We start from the raw sequence: 24,242 nt of genomic DNA on the forward strand, positions 1-24,242 counted from the left end.
CGAACGGCGTGCCGCAGTGCCACACCTCTTTGGAGAGAAGTTTTACATGGCATAGTACCTCACAAATGTTGCCAGCATTAGGAGGGGAAAACCATCGCTGAAAATTTTTTCTGATGGTCTCGCCTGGATTTGAACCCAGGCGTTCAGAGTCATAGGCGGACATGCTAAACTCTGCGCTACGGTGGCGGGAAATGGAGGATAGGTAGAGGTTAAACAGTGCCGGAGATATCACCCCCCCCCCCCCCCTGGGGGAACTCTCTGTTTCACTCTCACTCTACGGTGCTTCGACTTCTTATCCATAAATTCCACAAATGACTGGCGACCACACAGATAATTAGCTACCGTTTCAAGCCTGGCTAGAGGGACGTTGTGGTGATGTCCTCAAATAGTTTGACATGGCTGACCGTGTCGAACGTCTTCGATAGGTCCAATGCCACGAAGACCGTCCTATCACCTGGCCTGGTCTCATTGAAGCCATGGCAAATGTGTGCGGTGATGACATGCAAAGTAGTTGTTGTGCTATGCGGTCTTTGAAATCCATGTTGATGCTCGGCGAATGGAAATTGGACTCGGAAGGAGTAATGCTTCAAGCGTCTTTGCTACTGGTGAGAGATGGGAGATCGGTCTGTACGACTCTACCAAACTCGGGTCCTTTCCAGGCTTCAGTAGCGAGATCACTCTGCCAATCTTCCAGACATCGGGTACTATAAAAGAGTTCAAAGAAGTATGGTACGCAACTCCAGGTAAATCTATGGGGGCCCAACGCCTTGGATGATTTGGAGCCACGGATGACATTCGTAACTTCGATGACATTCGTAAATTGTGATGGCTGTTCATCGGCTCGGAGACCACGGATACGGCGAATAGCTCTCCTCCTTGACCTGTTACTCTCGGGAAGCACAATAAATTGACGGTTAAACAACCTGTCGCATCTCTTTGGATCAGTCACGGTTACATGGCCAAAAGTGACTGAGGTCCTGTCATCCCGTCAACCGGAGTTTGAGAGTGTCTTAACAGTAGACCACAGCTTGCCTTAACCGGTGCCTAAGTTACATTGCTTCAAGTGTTCCGGCCACAAATTCCGCTTAGGTTCGTTGACTTCCCTGTTTCTCTTCAGATTCAGCTCGCTAATGTTGGGGTCTGTGGGTTCCATACAACGATCCCATGACGCTCGTCTGCAAGTACTACAGCCCGCGCCGGGAAACTGGGCCGCACTTGGGGTATTCGAACGGCTGATATAAAGCGAGCGGGTACTGGGTAAATGATGTCTTGGAATTTCCTCTTGGAAACTAGCACATCCGAGGATGGTGTAAATTCACTAAAGCGGTGATTGGTGTACTCTTTGAAACCAGCCCAATCGGCCTTCTTCTGATTGATAAAGCGGCGATTGGTGTACTCTTTGAAACCAGCCCAGTCGGCCTTCTTCTGATTGAAAAAGCTCCCAGAGGTTATAAATTCGGGTGGTCGGTCGATGGTGAGAATTATGGGGAGGAGGTTTGACCTGACTAGCTAAAAAAACTTCTGTTCTGACTTTCAACTTCCGTTCCGAGTATGATCCTAATAGGTCTAAAAACTTATACAGTGAGAGAGGAAGTACTTGGAGTATTTGAGAGAGAGAGATTCTTTGTAAAATATTTGGACCAGTTTGCGTTAATGGAGAATATAGGCAACGTATGAACCAGGAGCTGTATGAGCCATATGACGACGATAGCATGGTTACACGCATCAAAATACAATGACTGTGTTGGCTAGGTCATGTTGTCAGAATGGATGAAGAAGCTCCAGCAAAGAAGTCTTTTGAAGGCAAACACAATGGTACACGCAAACCGGGAAGACCAAAAGCCCGTTGGACAGTTCAAGTGGTGGGAGACACTACGAAACTTGGTGTCCGAGTTTTTAGAATGAGCGCAGAAGATCGAGGCGCTTGAAACGCTATTCTACGTTCGGCTAGTGGAGCAAATGTTATGTAATAGCCAATAAAAGTAAGTAAGTTACCACCGTTTTAAATTTTGTCCGATGTTCTTGCCAGGATTCGAACGCATGCGTTCAGCGTTATAGGCGGACATAGGCTACAGTGACACGAAATCGATAACCACATTCAGGCATCCCCACCCTAAGAAGATATAAGAGAGTTAAAAAAGACATAGCGGAGCGGGCCCGGTTCGTCTAGTAACTGATGTAATTCAAATACAAACTGAGTTAATAAAGTTAAATTTTTAGCGGAATCCATGTAGGTGGCTACCCAAGATACGACCCGACCGAACTTAGCACATGTTTGCTTGTTAGATTTTTATACCCTCCACCATAAGATGGGGGGTATACTAATTTCGTCATTCTGTTTGTAACTACTCGAAATATTCGTCTGAGACCCCATAAAGTATATATATTCTTGATCGTCGTGACATTTTATGTCGATCTAGCCATGTCCGCCCGTCCGTCCGTCCGTCTGTCTGTCGAAAGCACGCTAACTTCCAAAGGAGTAAAGCTAGCCGCTTGAAATTTTGCACAAATACTTCTTATTAGTGTAGGTCGGTTGGTATTGTAAATGGGCCATATCGGTCCATGTTTTGATATAGCTGCCATATAAACCGATCTTGGGTCTTGACTTCTTGAGCCTCTAGAGTGCGCAATTCTTATCCGATTGGAATGAAAATTTGCACGACGTGTTTTGCTATGATATCCAACAACTGTGCCAAGTGTAGTTTAAATCGGTCCATAACCTGATATAGCTGCCATATAAATCGATCTTGGGTCTTTACTTCTTGAGCCTCTAGCGTGCGCAATTCCTATCCGATCAGAATGAAATTTTGCACGACGTGTTTTGTTATGATATCCAACAACTGTGTCAAGTATGGTTCAAATCGGTCCATAACCTGATATAGCTGCCATATAAACCGATCTTGGGTCTTGACTTCTTGAGCCTCTAGAGTGCGCAATTCTTATCCGATTGAAATGAAATTTTGCACGACGTGTTTTGTTATTATATCCAACAACTGTGCCAAGTATGGTTCAAATCGGTCCATAACCTGATATAGCTGCCATATAAACCGATCTTGGGTCTTGACTTCTTGAGCCTCTAGAGGGCACAATTCTTATCCGATTGGAATGGAATTTCGCACGACGTGTTTTGTTATGATACCCAACAACTGTGCCAAGTATGGTTTAAATCGGGTCTTGACTTCTTGAGTCTTGACTTCTTGAGCCTCTAGAGGGCACAATTCTTATCCGATTTGAATGAATTTTTGCACGAAGTATTTCGTTATGATATCCAACAACTGTGCCAAGTATGGTTGAATTCGGTCCATAACCTGATATAGCTGTCATATAAACAGATCTGGGATTTGACTTCTTGAGCTTCTAGAGGGCGCAATTCCTATCCGATTTGGCTGACATTTTGCATGACGTATTTTATTTTTACTTTCAACAACTGTGTCAAATAAGGTTCAAATCGGTTCATAAACTGATATAGCTGCCATATAAACCGATCTGGGATCTTGACTTCGTGACCCCTAGAGGTCACAATTATTATCCGATATGCCTGAAATTTTGTACGATGGATCCTCTCATGACCATCAACAAACGTGTTTATTATGGTCTGAATCGGTCTATAGCCCGATACAGATCCCATATAAATCGTTCTCTCTATTTTACTTCGTGAGCCCCAATGGGCGCAATTCTTATACGAATTGGCTGAAATTTTACACAGGTCTCCAACATATAATTTAATTGTGGTCCGAACCGGACCATATCTTTATATCGTTTTAATAGCAAAGCAACTCTTTTCTTATATCCTTTTTTGCCTAAGAAGAGATGCCGGGAAAAGAACTCGACAAATGCGACCCATGGTGGAGGGTATATAAGATTCGGCCCGGCCGAACTTAGCATGCTTTTACTTGTTAAAATCTATTCTTCTGCTACGAGTAAATCTACCATATGTCAATGAACTTTCAAAGTTTTCATCCCAACTAAGAGCAATACAATTATTAATCGTTCTTAGAGTAAATGAATGTTCATCGTAATTTTGCGTGCAATATGAATTTTGCAAAAAATAATAAATAAATTTCTCCTCCCTGCTTCTATCATTCATCCTTAAGTGATTTCTCTTGCACACAAACAACAGACTATGGATTTCTTGGCATTTGTTGGACAAATCTTATGAGCGTATTGGGACTTCACAATTCATGATGAAGTCTAGGAGTCCCCAAGGATATTGACTTTCTAATCTGCACATAATTTTTATCAATTATTAATGAAATCGACACTGTGTTTGTGGCGGTAGACCACAAACGCAAGGAGTGATTGAAAAATATGGGCATCACGTTTCCAACAATACATGAAGAACTCTCAAGTCTCATATGTGCAGGAATAGCCGCTAAAACACTTGTCTGCTCCTTGAGCAAAAAAAGTAGCGAGATGGTGTGAGAGGGTGGAGGGGGTGCAGGTTGGTACTTGAAATAATCATTTATACATGTTTACATCACATCTGTGATCTTTTCAAACATAGGGAATTTCTTTTTCCATCTTTTCCCTTGTTAACAACTTTAATGGGAGAGTAACAAAATTTCATTCTTGTATGACTGCTTTTGAATGTGAAGTGTAATCATCCCTTTTGCGTCTTCGGCAACTTTGCCCCTGACATTTGAAATCGACCTCTTTGTAATCGTTTGGGAGTTGAGGCTCATCACACAACCAAGTGAGCATCGCAGTCATACTCACTGAGTACTTCTTACTCAATGCTGGATATTTAGTAGTGTTACATATGTAGACATTGTTTCCTCGGTATTTTTGATGTTGTTATTGTTGCTGTTATTGTTGTTTGGCTGTTGCCTTTGTTTGTTGTAGCTGGGTGTTGTTGTCTTAGCCCCTGGGGCATAATAAATAAAATTATCTAAATCATTGTCATTGTTGACTTCTTGACTATGTCGTTGCCCTGCTTGAAGTACAAGCCCTCAGAGAGAGGGAGAGTGAGTAAGAGAGAGAGAGAGAGACGAAAAGAGAGTGAGAGAAAGCATTGACCAGTTTCTGGCTTTTGTTCTTTTCTTGTTATCCTTGCCACATTGTAATCAGTTTGATTTACATTCACAAGTACATCGTTCATGTCATTCATATACAACTGCAAGCATATGAATGAGGCCTTAGGTTGATGGGCTAGTGGAGTGGTGTGATTTAAATTGATAATAACAATGATTTGAAATGAAATTTTATTAAGAACTCAATGTCCACAGGGATGAGATGTTGGAGAGTGTTGTAGATGACTATGGTCATCCATTTTTACCCCTTTAATTAGGTTTACAATTGAAACATAGGTAATTAAGTATCCAAAATTTTAATTTGAATTGTTTTAAGCCTCATAAATAAACACTGAAGCATGTAAAAGGGCTAAAGCAAGGCAGGTTTATCATTAACAGGGAGAGTGTCAAATAGAGATGGAGGTAATTCACTTCAGCAAAATCTGTGAACCGGGAAGACCAAAAGCCCGATGGAAAGATCAAGTTGTGGGAGACACCTCGAAACTTGGTGTCAGAGATTTTAGAATGAGCGCAGAAGATCGAGGCGCTTGGAACGCTATTCTACGTTCGGAACGCTATTCTAGTGGAAGAAATATTCTGTCATATCCAATTAAAGTAAGTAAAATCTGTGAAGAGTTTTAACTGAAATTAACAATATCAGGAAAAAAACCTAAAATGCAGAGTTCCCAAGACAATAGACAAACATAAACAGTGATGATTTGCAAAAGTCGCTTGGTAAAGCATCTCCAGATTGTATTGAAAACTAAAACTCAAGATTAAAGAAAAATTTGAAACTTATAGATCTCTTGTATACCATTTCTATACCTTTAATTTTATATTTTCATTCAAACTTTTTAGATTCAAATGCTGAAGATGATGACAACCAATGCAACAAGTCCAAGCGGCAAAGATGTCGCACTAACTTCAATTCATGGCAACTGGAAGAACTGGAAAAGGTCTTCCTATGCAGTCATTATCCAGATGTAGGATTGCAGGAAACACTTGCCTTTAGATTGGGTTTAAAACAGAGTCGAATAGCGGTAAGTAAAATAAAAGCAAGTTCTTTGAATGACTATTTCAAATAGAACAAGTAAAAGCGTGGTAAATTCGGCTGAGCGGAATCTTATATACCCTCCACCATGGATCGCATTCTTTTCCCGGCATTCTTCTTAGGCAAAAAAAGGATAAAAGATAAAATTGGCTCTGCTATTAGAGCGATATCAAGATATGGTCCGGTTCGGACCACACTTAAATGACATGTTGGAGACCTGTGTAAAATGTCAGCCAATTCGAATAAGAATTGCGCCCTTCTGGGGGCTCAAGAAGTATAATAGAGAGAGTATCAGGCTATAGACCGATTCAGACCATAATAAACACGTATCTTGATGGTCATGAGAGAAACCGTCGTACAAAATTTCAGAGAAATCGGATAATAATTGCGACCTCAAGAGGCTCAAGAAGTCAAGATCCCAGATCGGTTTATACGGCAGCTATATCAGGTTATTAACCGATTTGAACCATACTAGACACAGTTGTTGGGTTATATAACAAAATACTACGTGCAAAAATGCATTCAAATCGGATAAAAATTGCGCCTTCTAGAGGCTCAAGAAATCAAGACCCAAGATCGGTTTATATGGCAACTATATCAGTTCATGGACCGATTTGAACCATACTAGGCAAAGATTTTGGATATCACAACAAAACACGTCGTGCAAAATTTCATTCCAATCCGATAAGAATTGCGCACTCTACAGGCTCAAGAAATCAAGACCCAAGATCGGTTTATATGGCAACTATATCAGTTCATGGACCGATTTGAACCATACTAGGCAAAGATTTTGGATATCATAACAAAACACGTCGTGCAAAATTTCATTCCAATCGGATTCGGATAAGAATTGCGCACTCTACAGGCTCAAGAAGTCAAGACCCAAGATCGGTTTATATGGCAGCCATATCGGGTTATGGACCGATTTGACCCATACTTGGCACAATTGTTGGTTATCATAACAAAACACGTCGTGCAAAATTTCATTCCAATCGGAAAAGAATTGCGCACTCTAGAGGCTCAAGAAGTGAAGACCCAAGATCGGTTTATATGGCAGCTATATCAAAACATGGACCGATATGGCCTATTTACAATACCAACCGACCTACACTAATGAGAAGTGTTTGTGCAAAATTTCAAGCGGCTAGCTTTACTCCTTCGGAAGATAACGTGCTTTCGACAGACAGACGGACGGACGGACGGATGGGGTCTCAGACGAATATTTCGAGTAGTTACAAACAGAATGATGAAATTACTATATACCCCCCATCCTAGGGTGGAGGGTATAAAAAATCTCCTAAGGAGGTCGAATATGACCATTTATTAAAAAAAATTATTCTGGAGACTGGAGAGAAATGTGGCCACCATGGTCACATGGAAAAGGATGGCCCTTCCAAATTAGGTCAGCAGACAGGTCTCGGGATGCTCTATCCAGTAATGTAAGCAATTAGTCCAAAAAGATCGCCTTAGGGGGTCGAATATAGCCATTTATTAAAAAACAATTGATTCTGGAGAGAAATATGGCCAACATAGGCATCCAAATCAGACAAAAATTGTGGCTTCCATGGGCTCAAGCTGTCAAATTCGGAGATCGGGTTATATGGGATCTATATCAGATTAAATGTCGATATAGACCGTTGTTTACCACGGTTGTTGAAAATCGTAACAGAACACTACGAGCAAAATTTTAGCCAAAAGTTTAGTCGTAACAAAATACTACATGCAAAAATTCAACAAAATCGGACAACAATTGCGGCTTGTAAGGGCTCAAAAAGTCAAAGCGGGAGATCGGTTTATATGGGAGCTATATCAGGTTATAGACCAATTTAGACCATTTCTGGAACAGTTGTTGGAAGTCATAACAGAAAACCACACGCAAAATTTCAACAAAATCGGACAACAATTGCGGCTTGTAAGGGCTCAAGAAGTCAAATCGGCAGATCGGTTTATATGGGAGCTATACCTAATTCTAAACCGATATGGCTCATTTACAATCCCCAACGAACTACATCAATAAGAAGTATCTGTGTAAAATTTCAAGCGGCTAGCTTTACGCCTGCGACCGCTATCGTGATTTCGACAGACGGTCGGAGGTGTGAACGGACACGGCTAGATCGACTCAGAATGTGGAGAGCTCCACCATAGGATGGAAATATACTTATTTCGTTATTCCGTTTGCGACACATCGAAATATTGATGAGACCCAACAAAGTTTACAAATATTCTCGAACGTCTTAACGTTCTAAGTCGAAATAGCCATGTCCGCCCGTCTTTCTGTTTCATCTATCTTTCAATTATTATCCAATTTGGATGAAATTTTGCGTGATTTGTTTCGACTGGCAACAATAATGCAGAGTATAGTTCAAATCAGTCCATAACCTGATATAGCTCCAATATGTACCGATCTCCCGATTTTACTTTTTGAACCTCTAGAGTGCGTACAGTGTCATTTTCTGTGACCCCTAGGGGCACTGCAACTCACAAGTGGCAGTGTGTACGGTTTTTCCGCATTGCACAATTTCGTCTGGTCCCTGCTCGGGCGCTATATTTTCTAGAAACATCAATCGACTCCAGGGTTTCAAATTTTAACATATAAACCCTAATTCATAATACAAGCTCCTCGTGGATATTCAGAACCTACATCTTTATTGAGTATTCGGTTTACAACTTCACACGGTGAAAAATATTAAAGAGATCACACGATAGGCTCTCTGCCTAAAACCTTGTTTGGTATTGAACGATTCGAAGAGATTCTTTCCTATTTTGCTGAGAAGCGTGTTTCAGCAAGAGTCATCCTGCAAAGTCGTATCATTTTTGCAGGGATGCCAAACTTAGACATAGCTTGAATAACCTTTGAACGTATAGGGCTGTCGAAGGTGGCTTTGTAATCAACGAAAAGAGGGTAGGTGTTGATTTGTCCTACTCGGGTCTTCTCCCGGATTTGGCGCTTTGTAAATATCTGGTCTATGGTGGATTTACCAAGTCTAAAGCTACACTGATGGGCCCAAATATTTCGTTGACTTTAGGTTTTAATCTTTCACACATTACGCACGAAAGTATCCTATATGAGATGTGGAGGAGACTTAGTCCTCTGTAGTTGGCACATACCGTCTTGTCCCCTTTCTTGTGTACGAGACATAGTATGCTGAGGTTCCAATCATCGGGTATGCGTTCTTCTAGCCAAATTGCGCAGACGAGCTGAAGCATACGTCATATCAGCGTGTAGCCTCCGGTCTTAAATAATTCACCCGGCATCCCATAGGATGCATTATTTTTGTTTTTCAGCCGGGTTACTGCTACGTGGACCTCGATTTGACTAGGTGGTACACATTCTATACCGTCATCTTGGAATGGTTTTATGGTATACTCATGGTATAACTCATGGTAGGAAAAGTGTTCTTTCCATATCCTCAGCACACTATCTGTATCAGTTACCAGATTTCCTTCTTTGTTTTTGCAGAAGGATGTGCCTGTACCAAAGCCATAGGTTTGATATTTAATTTTCGGTCCTCATTCTGACTCCTGAACATCTCGATTTGAGGGAGGTTTTTGGTCAACAAGTACGGATGTTGCGGCTCTTTTCATAGAGTGGGCAATAGTTTGCCATTGCGTTGCTATACTATCAGGACAGGGAGTGCTTTCTTCAAGCAATTGAGTCAGCCGAGTGCAGTATGCCGTTGCCACCTGTTGTGTTTGCAGATTTTCAATGTACAGTATTCAGTGTCAGATCCTACGCTTCTCGCCACATGTAGACGGGTGCGAATATTTGCTGCAACAAGGTAAAGATCCGAATCGGCGTTCGCCCGTCGGATCGTTTGTTGAACACCTTCCATCTATCACAACATGATATTTTTGGTTTCCCATATTTTAATCCGGTGACAGCCATATGGCCGTGGGAATCCTTCTATGTTGGGATTTGGTGTTGCTAACTACCATGTTCTTTGCCGCGGCGAAGTCTACTAGCCTTTATCCATTATCGGAACCTTCTTCGTGTATGCTAAGTTTTCCGACTGTTGGGCCAAAGATATTTTCCTTCCCTATTTTCGCATTAAAATCTCCCAGAACGATTTTAATATCATGGGTGGGACAGCGGTCATATTCTCCTTCTAGGCGCTCATAGAAAATATCCTTGGTCTTTTCGTCCTTGTTCAACTTTACATGTCTTAAACCTTCTCCTTTAAATCCAAAAATCCTTTGTAATTGATTGTAAACCAGTACAAATCACAAATTAGTCAAATGTCATGCCATGCCAGGCCATCTATTCGGTAAATTTCATTTCAATTGACTAAATGTGACATAGGCTACGACTATGGAATGCAATTACCGAATAACTGATGATATTACATTGTTAACTGACATCATTGTTGTTGTATTGGAAATTTTATTGTTTTACAAATTAAATAATTTCAATTCAACATGAACATGAACAATGGCACGAACATGGAGCCTACAATTCCATGTGGTATGGACAAAAAAAAAATATTATACGAACAATACCTCCCCAACCCACAAATGGCACTCTTTGCAATCAATTCATAGGAAGGATAGATAGGCAAAATGACGATTACTCGAATGAAGAAGACCACAGATAGATAGTATAAATGAATTCTCATGTCGATTGTGATTAGAGCAAAAATGACATTTAAGTTAAAAATTGTTTCTTGACATGACATGCCAATTTCTTCAGGGCAGAAGGTGGTATTTGTAGTATTTAACAGGGTGAACCGTAAATGATTGTACCGTAGAGCCGATATAGATTTTGCTTGGCAGCACTATAGGCATATATACACTCCTATATATTTTTTCAATACTTCGAAGAGTTGTATAGCTAAAAAATGAACTAGATCAATTGAATGGATCACTGAACTGAACGAACTGATCTAGAGTTTTCAGACGGTCATAATCATTTATCAGCGCAGCGAGCAAAGGAATTTAACTAATGAACTAACTGAACGAACTAGTTCAGTGGTCTAAATTGGGCTAAAAGAGCGGTGACTTAAATAGTTGATATTGTCCAACAGATCGTTATTCACCAGCGCAGTAAATAAAGGAATTGAACTTGTGAACTAACTGAAAGAATTAGTTCAGTGAGCTGAAATTAGTGGTTATTTCAATTCGTTTTACTCCATAGTGATACCATAGCTGAAATTTCATCAAACACAACCAGAAAACAAAGAGAACTAGTGAACTAACCGTACAAACTAGTTCATTGGGTTAACTTTAATCGGCGATAATGTCTTTTTTATTTTCCAACGAAGATAGCGAATGAATTGAACTAATAAATTAACTGAACAAACTAGTTCAGTTGGCTAAAATGAGCTAATTAGAGCGATAATTTCCAACAGTTCTTTATTCACCAACACTAGCAGGGAAAGAATTGAACTAATGATTGTAAGTGATGCCACTGTAACAATAAATGAAAGATTCCTTTGAGTTCCCTCCGATAAACAACCTAATTGCTTGGGAATACTCATATTTATTAACTAAGGCAAGTCTTCAAGGAAATGGGTAGCCAATAAACTGTCCAACACCCAGTAATACTTTGGGAGTTTAAATTTTATCCAGCGCAGTCAGAAAAAACATTTAACTAGTGAACTAACTGTACGCACTAGTCCAGTGAGCCAAAATGAGCTAAATAGAGTTTTAACTTTAATCGATGATAATGTCCAACATTTCTTTATTCGCCAACAGTGCCAGCGAATGAATTGAACTAGTGAACTAACCAAACGAACTATTTTGGTGAGCTGAAAGTAGTGATAATTTCAATGAATTTTACTCCAACGTGATGCCTTTGTAACAAGAAAGGGAAGATCCCTGTGAGTTCCTACAGTTAAACCAACCAGTTCGCTTTAAACAACCCAAAAACTTGGGAATATTTTTTTTGTCATTTCAGAAAAGCCTTTAATGAAATGGGTACCCAATAACTTGTCCAACACTCACTTATACTTTGGAAGTTTAAAGTTCATCTAGCATAGACAGGTAACAAATTGAACTAGCTGTAACTTAGAACGTCAATAACGACAATATACAACACTTTTTTTTATCAACCAACGCTGTTAGCGAACGAGTTAAACCAATCGTCGATTCAAGTTATTGCTCTATTTAGCTAATTTTTGTCCACTGAATTAGTTCATTCAGTAAGTTAACTAGTTCAATTCGTTCGCTGACAGTGTTGGTGAATAAATAAATTTACCGCACTGTTTAGCTCATTTTGGCCCACTGAACTAGATCGTTCAGTTAGTTCACTAGTTAATTTTTTTTGCGACTGGGCCAGATAAAATTTAAATTCCTAAAGTATTAGTGGGCGTTGGAGTGATTATTGGGTACGCATTTCATTGAAGGCTTTTCTGAAGTAACGAATACGAATATTCGCAAGCTTTTGGATTGTTTGAGCTAAAAATAGAGGTTATTTCAATGATCTATAGTGATATAACAGTAACAGGAGAAGAAAGATCCCTTCGATTTCCTTCTGTCTAACCAACTCATCCGCTAATAACTTAGGAGTGTTAAAATCCGCTTCATCTGTTCACGAGGAAGGTGAGATGAAGGTGAGCTAATTCGACGCACCACTTTTCCTCAAAAGAAGAATTTCGAAATCTGACAAGGTCAAATTGGAAGTGTCTCATTTAGGAGCGTACAGAGAGCCTCACAAATGTTGAGCACTATGTAGACGGGGCGAAGGCTCGAATCCGAGAATAGTCCACTGGCTCTACAGTAGCGTGATTGGACCAATACATACATAGACCTCAGTAATTGCTGGACTGCGATGTCGAAAAGTGCAACATAAGGATATTATAACAGGTTCAGAGAACATGTTGTCTTGGTATAGGCGGAGCGATGAGGACCAGGACCCGCCAGGGCACTGGAGCCTATTCTAGATATCCGACCCATAGATATGTAGATTAAGTTTGAGACAGACACTGGGGCTATGAGACTTAAGGCGATGGGAGAATGGATAGAGGACATACCATTGCGGTATAATCGGGGCGACGATAGGAAGCCTAGAAGGTATTAAAGAGATTTTCGGTCGGATACCTGAGAGCACGCATAAGGTTGAGTGTGAGGCACTGCTGCCAGCGGCATAGTAATATGATTGACGGAACTCTGGTATTGCCATCAGGCGTGCAAGAATGCCGTCAGATCGAAAGAGGAGACATTCCGAAATTGGCGTTTGAAAAAAAAATCCACCAATGAATTGCTGTGAAAACAGACAAGAACTTCGAGTGGCAGAGTATTTAGATGCGAAAAGTTTCTGCACGAACATCGTCTTCGTGGCAAAGTTCTCACTTCTCCAATGGGATACTTCCCATTTCGGTCGTTTGTGAAAAGAGTGCAAGGCAAATCATCAGCTATCCTGAATCTCATTAAAAACGACCAGATATCCCTGACCCGGTTGATAGGGCTAATCTGCTGGCTGAGATTTTTGCGGGAAATGCTTCCCTGCCGGAATGCGATCAAGCACTTCCCGTTATTAAAGACGTATCTAGTTCCACGTCTCAGATATATTTTCAAACACGTGGAGTCAAATGGGTTCTTCGTATGGCATATCGTCACTTGTTCTATGTAAGTGTTCTTCGACGATAGCTCTCTCAACCTTGCTTACCGTGCGGATGTTTTCTCAGCGCATTTGAAGATTGCAAATGTGCTGCCTATCCACAAGAAGGGCGAGGCTACCAACCCTGGCAATAACCGACCAATAGCTGTATGTTCCGCGCTTTCCAAGGTTATGGAGAGCATGGTTAATCACCATCTTGTGAGATACTTAGCTACCGACAGAATGAGTTCTGCAGAAATCGCTGAACTGGCGACCTGATGGCATTCCTGTTGGAACATTGGAGTCGCCCTATTCACCAGTTCATGTATCGCCCTATTCACCAGTTCGAGTAAGGTCGTCGGTCTGAATATCTTCCAGGCATTTGATAGGGTCTGGCACGGTGAACACCTCTCACAGCTTGGTAATAACTTCGCTCGATTTATATCGAGTTTTCTTAGAGATCGCACTATACGAGTTGTAGTAGAAGGGTTCTCGTCTAGCGAATATAGATTGACCGCAGGAGTATCACAAGGCTTTGTCCTTTCTCCCTCTCTTTGTTGTTATTTTCATTGACGATCTATTGGATCAGACTCTGAATCCAATCTACTCCAACCTCTGCCATTCATTTTCATTTCGACCATAGGCCGAGTCTTCGAGAGATTAAAGTCAAGAGGCGCATTTTGGACGCAACACTCTGCCGCCGTTTGCTGGCCATTTCTGCGTGAGGTCGAAAGAAACCCAGGAACTGAAACTGTTTTCGATTGCTTGACAATTAAACGGTCCAGCAGGAAGAGATCCGGAGACGATGGGAGTTCCAATGCTGATGTCTTTGTTGACCTATGGAATCTTATAGTCTTTGGGACGGGTCTTTTATGTGAAGGTTTTTGGGACCTCAAGACAATGGAGACGTTACAGGATTGGCTGCCCGTATTATAACGATGTATGCGTACAGACAGGCAGCGCTTAAGTCTCTGGAGTTGGACTATGGGAGGACATTCAAAGAGTTTCTTCGGAGCATGGAAAAGGCTGTCAGGCTCAGCCGAATCCCATGAAATATTGGCGGGGAATAAGGCATGTGAGCCGCTAGCCAGGATTTTATCATGTGTTGCAGGTTCGCCAAAGCCCCGTGTCCGAGTGTTTGGAATAAAGTGTCTCACTTGTCCTGGGACTAGCTTAAGTGTATGTCCATAGTGGCATTGGACAGATTAATATTCGCACCCTTTTTATACCCACCACCGACGGATGGGGGTATATTCATTTTGTCATTCCGTTTGCAACACATCGAAATATCCATTTCCGACCCTATAAACTTTATATATTCTTGATCAGCGTAAAAATCTAAGACGATCTAGGCATGTCCGTCCGTTTGTCCGTCTGTCTGTTGAAATCACGCTACAGTCTTTAAAAAAAAGAGATATTAAGCTGAAATTTTGCACAGATTCTTTTTTTGTCCATAAGCAGGTTAAGTTCGAAGATGGACTATATCGGACTATATCTTGATATAGCCCCCATATAGACCGATCCGCCGATTTAGGGTCTTAGCACCATAAAAGCCACATTTATTATCAGATTTTGTTGAAATTTGGGGCAGTGAGTTGTGTTAGGCCATTTGACATCCTTCGTCAATTTGGCTCAGATCGGTCCAGATTTGTATATAGCTGCCATATAGACCGATCCTCCGATTTAGGGTCTAAGGCCCATAAAAGCAACATTTATTATTCGATTTCGCTAAAATTTGGGACAGTGAGTTGTGTTAGGCCCTTCGACTTTCTTTGTCAATTTGGCCCAGATCGGTTCAGATTTGGATATAGCTGCCATATAGACCGATCCTCCGGTTAAGGGTCTTAGGCCCACAAAAGCCACATTTATTATCCGATTTTGATGAATGAGCCCATAAAATGCTCATTTATTGTCTAATGTCTCCGAAATTTGGAACAGTGGGTTAAATTAAGCCCCTTGACATACTTCTGCACTTTTAGGTTTTGGGGCCATAAAAGACGCATTTATTGTCCGATGTCGCTGAAATTTGAGACAGTGAGTTTGGTTAGGCTCCTCGACGTCCTTCTTCAATTTTGCCCAGATCGGTTCAGATTTGTATATAGCTGCCATATAGACCGATCTCTCGATTTAAGGTTTAGGGCCCATAAAAGAGGCATTTATTGTCCGATTTCGCCGAAATTTGGGACAGTGCTTTGTGTTAGGCTTTTCGACATGTTTATGCAACTTGGTCCAAATCGGTTCAGATTTGGATATAGCTGCCATGTAGACCGATATCTCGATTTAAAGTCCTGGCCCCATAAAAGGCGCATTTATAATCCGATTTCACTGAAATTTGACACAGTGACTTATGTTCGCCTTTTCGACATCCGTGTCGTATATAGTTCAGATCGGTATGAGGTATATGAGTATAAGGTATGAAATTTTCACCGAATTTTGATGAAAGGTGGTTTTCATATATACCCGAGGTGGTGGGTATCCAAAGTTCGGCCCGGTCGAACTTAACGCCTTTTTACTTGTTTTAACCTAATCTAACTTTCACATCCGCTAATTCAGATAAGACTTTCAAGAATTTGGCACCAGATAACCTAACTAATACTTTGGGAGTATAAATTCCATTTAATTCCAATATTTCGTATACTAAATGTTGGGTTACTCTATTCGTCTCAGTATTCTCCTTTAGTTGAATCTACCTTTTTTGTCCAACCAATCAAGAAATTGCCCACAGCAAAGCAGCATAAGACATTCTGCAATGGAGTTTCCATACTCAATGTGCCCAATCAATGGAACACCACATAGCACCACCATGTTGCATGTGTAGTTGCATGTCTATCGCTTGCCACTTTGCAACTGCGGCTTCGTAGAAAACAATTTTGTGTTGTATTGAAAAGATAGTTAAGGTAAATTGCCATAAAACCATTTAATATTGAATTTAGTCATTATGGACAGGTCTATTTTTATTAATATTTCATTTATTTTATATTTATTTTCCCATTTTTATGGTGCACTCAAATGAAGGCAAAGCATAAATGCATGCAAATTCCTGGCTTACAAAATAGGCACACAAAAAAGAAAATCATGGCAGAAAGGGCCCAACACAATGAAATGCTGTATATATGAGTGTTTAGGTGTACAAAGCATTACAACTTCGAAACTTTTCGCTGTCAATTGTAGAAAAAATAGTTACTTCCGCTGTTAAGGAAATGGCATGGCGTTTAGCGACTTGTATAGTAAAAAATACGATTTTTTGCCATGCACCCTTTCGTGTTCATTGAAAATGTGCCCATTAACCATGATTTGAGTAATTTTATAAACTGAGAAAATATGAATTTGTAAAGCAATAATAAAATATACATTTATTTTTAATAGAATTTGTAATTGTTAACCTCAAATGTAGGGAAGTCGTTAGAGATTTCAAGAAATCTCTTTTACTCGGCCGTGTAGTAACTTATATACCCTTCACCAAGGATTGCATTTGTCAGGTTCCCTGAAGGACTTTTCACAGGCAGATTAGAGGGCAGTACAAAAGCCAACCCGGAGATGGGATATTCCATGTATGGTTGATGGCATTAAAACAGTAGAGCGAAACTTCTAAAGTATTTGGAATTCTCAGATTAAACTTTTTTGGGTCCTTTTTCTATAACTTTGACCAAAGAAGAATGGTCTTCATACTTTACGAAATATTCGCAATATATGATAAATGGATGGGTCGATTTATGCGGCTTACTGTTTGTACCTTGGAAGTGAACAATAACACAAATCTTTACCCAGGGGGAGCGCCCCACCCAAACGGGCACATAGACCGATCGGTACAATATAGGACTTAAATGAAAGGTTTGTGGGAGTATAATACGAATCTAACTTAAAAATTAGTCTCCAAGCTCTTAGAAATCGATTTATAACCTAATAAAGCTGCGATATAAACCGATCTGGGATTTTAACATCTTGAGCCTCTAGACTGCTCAATTCTTACCGGATTTGGCTAAAATTTTGTATGTGGTGTTTTGTTAAGACTTTCAACGACTGTACTAAATACGATCCAAATCGGTTCATAACCTGATATAGCTCCCATATAAACCGATTTTGGATCTTGATTTCTTGAGCCTCTAGAGGGCGAAATTCTTATCCGATTTGGTTAAAATTTTGTATGAGGTGTTTTGTTATGACTTTCAACGACTGTGCTAAGTATGGCCAAAATTGGTTCATAACCTGATATAGCTGCTATATAAACCGATCCGGGATTTTAATATCTTGAGCCTCTAGACTGCGCAATTATTATCTGATTTGGCTTAAATTTTGGTGTTTTGTTATGACTTTCAACAACTGTGCTAAGAATGGTTCAAATCGGTTTATAACCTGATATAGCTTCCATATAAACTTATCTCCCGATTATACTTCTTGAGCTTTTGGAGAGCGCACCCGATTTGTCGTCTGGAAGATCATGTTACACGGATGGATTAAAGCTGAGGGACAGAATGGGCCTGAGCCGTTGAGAACCCAAGGAATGAGATCTGTTTTAGCTTGCCTGACCATAATACGGTCTTGCAGGCGGAGATCCCGCGATCTCGGAATGTGTGAGGTGGTGTGGTACTAACGCGAGGACGTCGAGTGTGAAAATCTTAACGGACAGTTAAATTGCCATAAAGCCAATAACAACCAGGAGGGTAAGGTCACGAAAAATCTTGCAGTGTTAGAAGGAAACTAACGCCTTCTCTGAGGATGGCATCGTTTGGGTGCCGGGCCATAACATAGTCGATCAACTTGGTTAATCCGAAGCCTTTTGGGTCGACGCCGTCCGATTTAAGGGCGTGGCCGATTACTGGCTTTGGTGCATGTTCATAGTGTTATGAACGGATTAATATCCGCACCCTCTTTTCAACCTGACCTAAGTATAATACAACATCCGGCACGTTATATTGGGTTGCCCAAAAAGTAATAAATTTTTCATATAGTCGGCGTTGACAAATTTTTTCACAGCTTGTGACTCTGTAATTGCATTCTTTCTTCTGTCAGTTATCAGCTGTAAAAAAAGTATATTTGATTAAAGTTCATTCTAAGTTTTATTAAAAATGCGTTTACTTTCTTTTAAAAAATCCGCAATTACTTTTTGGGCAACCCAATAGCTGTCAGCACCACACAGGCCGGAACATTGATGTCCGATCTGTGTGGAGTTCATTGCTATCACGAGAAGCTTAGCTGTGAGCTACCGGGCGCGTTCACAGGTTGTGGAATGCTCCCTACGGAGTAGCTGCAACGACAGTCGCGGACAATCAGCGGCATCGAGCGGAGAGTCTCAGTGTGAAGTCGGGTGGCACTGGCTCTTGCACAAATACTGAGTGCCTTTGATGCTCGATATGACAAGAATTGTTATTGGCGCTTTTAAACAACCAATGGCCACCATGTTCACGCGGCGATCGGTCCTTTGGACCGGCACGAGTTTGCTCATGCTAATCATGTGGAGGTGGCGATCCAACGACGCCCAATAGGGCACTGGACACAATTCTAGATACCCGACCTATTCAGTCGTCTCAGCAAATGGCGACAAAATAAGTTCCCTTGTGTTCCAAGGATTGTTCAGCTTATACAGCAGGAACCATGGGGACGGGACATTGCAGGTGGTGTAATTCCCTGTGGCAATGGGTCATGAGCAAGAAACCACACCCATACGAGTGCCCGACTGGGCAACAGACGGAGCCAAAAAGACTAGGTATTTCGAGCCAGAGGATGTCCCTTGTGGACAGCGCGGAAGCTGATGGAAAAATCCGGCTGTGGTGAGCCTTGTTACCCGCTGGCCGGAGGCAAAATTTAGACCTTTGTCAAGCGCTGAGAGACCAGCTCGTATTTGAGGCCGGAGTGGAAGTCGGAGTCGGACTATTGAGCCGGAGTCGGAGTTCGGAGTTGAGCACGCTAGCACCGACTCCGGCTTAATACTCCACATCCGACTTAGACCCCGACCCGAGGTCGATGTCGAGGGCTAGACTCCGCAACGTCATGGATCTCTACTGAAGGGATTAAGTCGGTGCTGACTAGGCGAAACATCTATACAGGAAGGTGCAAAGTTCTTTCCACAAAGTCCTGTGCGGAGAGTGGCAACCTGATTCTGAGGGCATCGATGAAAAACGCAAATATTTTTGAAATGTATTCTACTATTTGTAACATTGGCAAACCCCCACTTAGAATTTCTTAAAATGACACTTGGAACCCCTACACATAGTTACAGATGTAATTGAAAGAGTAAATGCATGCCTTGTTCACCATCACCATCATCATCTCATCATCATTACATTATAAATGATTCCGCCGTGTATTATTAAATGCAAGCAACAACTACAATATGACAACTACAAAAACTATTTGAAGAAAATCGGTCTGTGATAAATTGAGCGATTTAAAATAATCACTCGTCACAAGTTAATGGAGTTGATGGTTATTATTTTATCATTATCCAGACTGGGGTAAATAATTCATTCAACATTTTTGTTGTTATAAATTTGCAATGCAAGTTATATCAATCGCATTAAGCCATCAACCATTTTATACAGTTGTTTGTCTGGTTGTCCATCCCTATGACCATTTTCCATTTTGGTCATCTATTAGTACATGTTTTTCGCTTTTTTGTTATTTTATGAAAGTTTTGTTGTTGCTGCAATGCCATCGTCATAAAATTTTCTACAAACTAAAAAACATTTTAAAGTATGGACATTGAACTTGCTACGCCTGAGTGATGTCGTATGCAAAATTATTGTCTGAGTGATTGAGTTGAGTGCCTTACACCAATGTAGATAGTGAACATTTCAGTTTTTTCCTGTAAGCATGCCTTTTTTCTTAGGAGTTCTTGAAGAATCAACTTTAGTAAATTAAGCAGAACTGTAATAATGATGAAGAATGTCTATAATTCCTTGAAAAGTAAGACAACTCGACTTGGGCTTTATTTGCATGTCCCACTTCTTGCAACCTCAGTGTCTCTGTGACCAACTTTTATGTAAGCACATTCAACCCCTTTATAACACATATCTCCTTCTGTATATCAAAACTCTTTATTCATATGAATACAAGAATATTAAACTCTCATTTTTTCTCACTTTTAGGTATGGTTTCAAAATCGCAGAGCAAAGTGGCGCAAACAGGAAAACACCAAGAAAGGACCAGGACGGCCGGCGCACAACTCCCATCCGCCCACTTGTTCTGGAGAACCTATACCCTGGGAGGAATTACAAACCAAAAGAAAGTAAGTACAGATTCAACATTTCTTCCGTAGCCTTTTTCATCAAAAAATCAAATCTTTATATCCTAGAGCTCGACTCCGCAAAAAGATTGAGAAAGTCATTCAAAGACAAGCTAGGAAATTGCGCATGAAAGGCATTGAGGTAAATATGGATAAACTTAGAGCTGAATATCTTGCCCAGCATCAACTAGGCGATGAGCTATCCGATACCGATGAAGCCTTAATACAAGTCATTAATGAGAATGATGAGTATGATTTGCAAATTGACATTGTGAGGAATGAAGATAGAAGTATTACCATGGAAACGGATTATTACAATTCTCAAAGCTCTATGACTAACACAACCAAAGAGACCGCAAGTGTGGAAGACAATCATGAGGCAAATGCATTACAATCCAATAGCAATGAGACAGATGATGACTTTGATATTGAGCTGAAGTTTATGCCATCTTATCATGATGACCATTTCAAGTGGAATGATTTGGCATCCACCAGTGATATTAAGCCAAATGAGAATAATCTTAATGGAAACCTTATTGTAAAGGAGGAGAAAAAAGAAGATTATAAGCGTAGCATACCTTTTAGCATAGATTATTTATTGAATTACAAAACATGAGAGAGACTTACTATGACTTATATGTGAAAAATTGCAATCAATAACGAAGAAGAAAATAAGAATCATAATAAATGTGAACACCAAAATTTCTAAATCCACAATTTTTGTCTGTACTGTGACTTTTATTTGCATCTTGAACTCTGCTGTAGGTTCTGTTCCTGGGAAATTAATCATTATGGTAAGTCGAATTTAATAGAATCAAGGAACCGAATACTGATTTTGGTAATAAAATTCAATGATTTGCAAGCGTTGCTCGTTAGTAAGTCTATTCATGATGAAATGTCAAAGCATACTGAGCATCTTTCTCTTTGACACCATGTCTGAAATCCCACGTGATCTGTCAAATACTAATGCATGAAAATACTAACCTCAAAAAAATCACCCTTTACGAGATGAAGATGTCAATAGATATGGCACACTAATCACAAGAGAACACATGCTACTCGCCTATGCCGAGGACATCCACATCTTAGGTCGGTCACCGGAAGTAGTACATGCAACCTTTGAAAGAACCGAAAGAGAGTCAGTGAAAATGGATCTGGCAGTAAATGGAGATAAAACAAAATGGATGGTTTCAACTCCCAAAACGCCTTGTACAACCGAGCAGATAAAGAAAATGGAGAAAGTTGGGCAACTTAATTTACCTCGGCACCGCCGTAACCGAAAGAAATGACACCAGTTTTGAGATAAAGCTAAGAATAATACTTGCAAACAAATGCTTGGCCACCTCTCGACAGACGAAGATTACTCTATACAGAACACTGATTCTACCCGTGTTGGTGTATGGTTCTGAGGCATGGGTACTAGTAAAGCAGATGAGGCAGTGATTGGAGTATTTGAGAGAAAGATTTTTCGCAATATATATATGGACCACTTTGCGTTAATGGAGAATACAGGCGAGCTATATGAGCTGTATGACGACGATAGCATAATTACAATTATCAAGATACAACGGCTGCGTTGGCTAGGTCATGACGTCCGAATGGATGAAGAAGCTCCTGCCAAGAAGTGTTTTGAAGGCAAACCGGAAAGACCAAAAGCCCGATGGAAAGATCAAGTGGTGAGAGACACCTCGAAACTTGGTATCAGAGATTTTGAGATTTTGGAATGAGCGCAGAAGATCGAGGCGCTTTGAACGCTCTTCTACGTTCGGCAAGTGGAAGAAATATTCTGTCATAGCCAATAAAAGTAAAGTAATAACATTTCCCACCACCTATACTTCAAGCAAAAATGGAAAATAAAAATCAGGAGATTGACTGATATAGAAGCAATATCAATGCATAGACTGAATTTAGCACAAGTAGGGAGTGTCCGCTTGCACGGATACAAATAGGAACACGATGGGTCCGTGCAATAGGGTCGGCAGCCAATGTGCCATAAGAAATGGCTAACGGTGACGTTCGCCGACTTTCAGAAGATTTACCATCAAGAAAGCCGGTCCTAGGGGTTCGCTGGCAGCCCCAGGGCTAGCTAGCGCCCAAATCCAAATCGCAATCTATCTAAAAAATCACGATTACAGAAGGTTAGGTTAGGTTTAAGTGGCAGTCTGCCATCACATTCACTTAGACATTTTCGTCCATTGTGAAAAAAACAGGAATAGATGAAGGAAGATGCCTTATAGTTCCTACCGTTGAACCATCCAGGTCGCTTTAAAATCGATTACAGAAACATCAACGAGAATAATGGAACTGACAACCCCCCGATGACGATGTAAGGATTCAGAACACAGTTTCATAAACCGTTAGAAATTGGAATGTCAGAACTCTCTCAGAATCATCGAGACCAAGTCTGAAGAGAGATGTCAAACTACAATCTAGACATCCTAGGAACTAAGGATCATCCGGAACTAAGGATCTTCAAGGTGGCTACCACTTGATTTTCTCAGGTAATGAAATCCACCTAATAAATTGAGTCGGTCTTTTACTGTCGCCGTAGGCAAAGCGAGTTCTTTAGAGAGTTTTAGAAGGCGGGTCCGTTTCACTTAAAAGAAAAATATAAGAATCTTTATCTCCCAACCTTGTCTCTGCGACTCTCACTTTTATAGCTTTTCACCTATATTTTTCTAAAGCAATACTACGGAATGTTTCCATACCACTTTCATTCACTAAAACAATTTGCCTCATAAAGCCAACAATTAAATTTACACCACAAAGCAAAAGAGGCTATCTTTAATTGCATTTAAAAATGCTATCTGATCTCTTACACTCCCTAGCGCTCTCTGTGAATGGCTAGGAAATAAATCTTCAAAGTGTCTGAAATTATTAAAGCAATGTAACCAGTAGCGTTTCAATCGCCAACAATATTGCATTAACAACTTTTGTCTTAAGGAAAATGGAAAACAACTTAATTCATGCTGTTTAACCCTTTTTGAGCTGTGGCAAGCAGTCTTTGAGTTGTACAAAATAATTACAGCAAGGTTTTACATGATACCAAATTTAAATTAATATACGTCAAACTCAACACATATTTAATAGTAAAATTATACGTTTCCATTACAGATCAGCCAACCAGCCAGCCAGTCAACCAACCAATGACGCGGACAAGCTCAAACGATCGCATTTTGAGAGATACGAAAATGACTGAAATAAAATACTCGTAACAACCAGATCTTAACACCGCTATTGGTTGATTTTATGACATTCAGAAATATGAAGCCAATAGTGTAGGAAGGTTGTGGAGAAAAATGGGGGCCTTTGAAATCAAAGTTTTGGCAAATGCAAAGTGGGCATATCACATTTTTAGAATAGGTCGAGAAGTTGTTTCATGAGTATAAGAGACCCTGTTTTACATCATAAATTTTCATTTAAAAT

At 40.4% G+C, this 24,242-nt stretch overlaps 2 protein-coding genes across 2 annotated transcripts in view; both read left to right on the forward strand.

Moving 5' to 3' along the window:
* Positions 1 to 5,406, forward strand: part of LOC131996891 (uncharacterized) — a 105,071-nt gene extending 99,665 nt beyond the window's left edge. The window contains exon 2 of the mRNA XM_059367075.1: positions 5,347 to 5,406. Coding sequence (XP_059223058.1) covers positions 5,347 to 5,354 — 8 coding nt within the window. The 3' untranslated portion in view covers positions 5,355 to 5,406. The remainder of the gene's footprint in view (positions 1 to 5,346) is intronic.
* A 278-nt stretch (positions 5,407 to 5,684) lies between these two features.
* On the forward strand, positions 5,685 to 21,502 carry LOC106083901 (homeobox protein unc-4-like). The gene is made up of 4 exons (XM_059367077.1): positions 5,685 to 5,691; positions 5,868 to 6,049; positions 20,680 to 20,819; positions 20,886 to 21,502. Exons 1-4 carry the CDS (start codon positions 5,685 to 5,687, stop codon positions 21,430 to 21,432), a joined length of 876 nt encoding a protein of 291 aa, XP_059223060.1. The 3' UTR covers positions 21,433 to 21,502.
* The last annotated feature ends 2,740 nt before the right edge of the window (positions 21,503 to 24,242 follow it).

The sequence above is a fragment of the Stomoxys calcitrans genome, chromosome 4 (assembly GCF_963082655.1).
Source record: "Stomoxys calcitrans chromosome 4, idStoCalc2.1, whole genome shotgun sequence".
Classification (NCBI taxonomy): Eukaryota; Metazoa; Arthropoda; class Insecta; order Diptera; family Muscidae; genus Stomoxys; species Stomoxys calcitrans.

Excerpts from the sequence above, each read along its gene's own strand:
- LOC106083901 (XM_059367077.1), top strand. Across the intron at positions 6,050-20,679 it reads TAAAACAGAGTCGAATAGCG|GTATGGTTTCAAAATCGCAG; the intron begins GTAAGTAAAATA and ends TCTCACTTTTAG. Across the intron at positions 20,820-20,885 it reads GAATTACAAACCAAAAGAAA|AGCTCGACTCCGCAAAAAGA; the intron begins GTAAGTACAGAT and ends TTTATATCCTAG.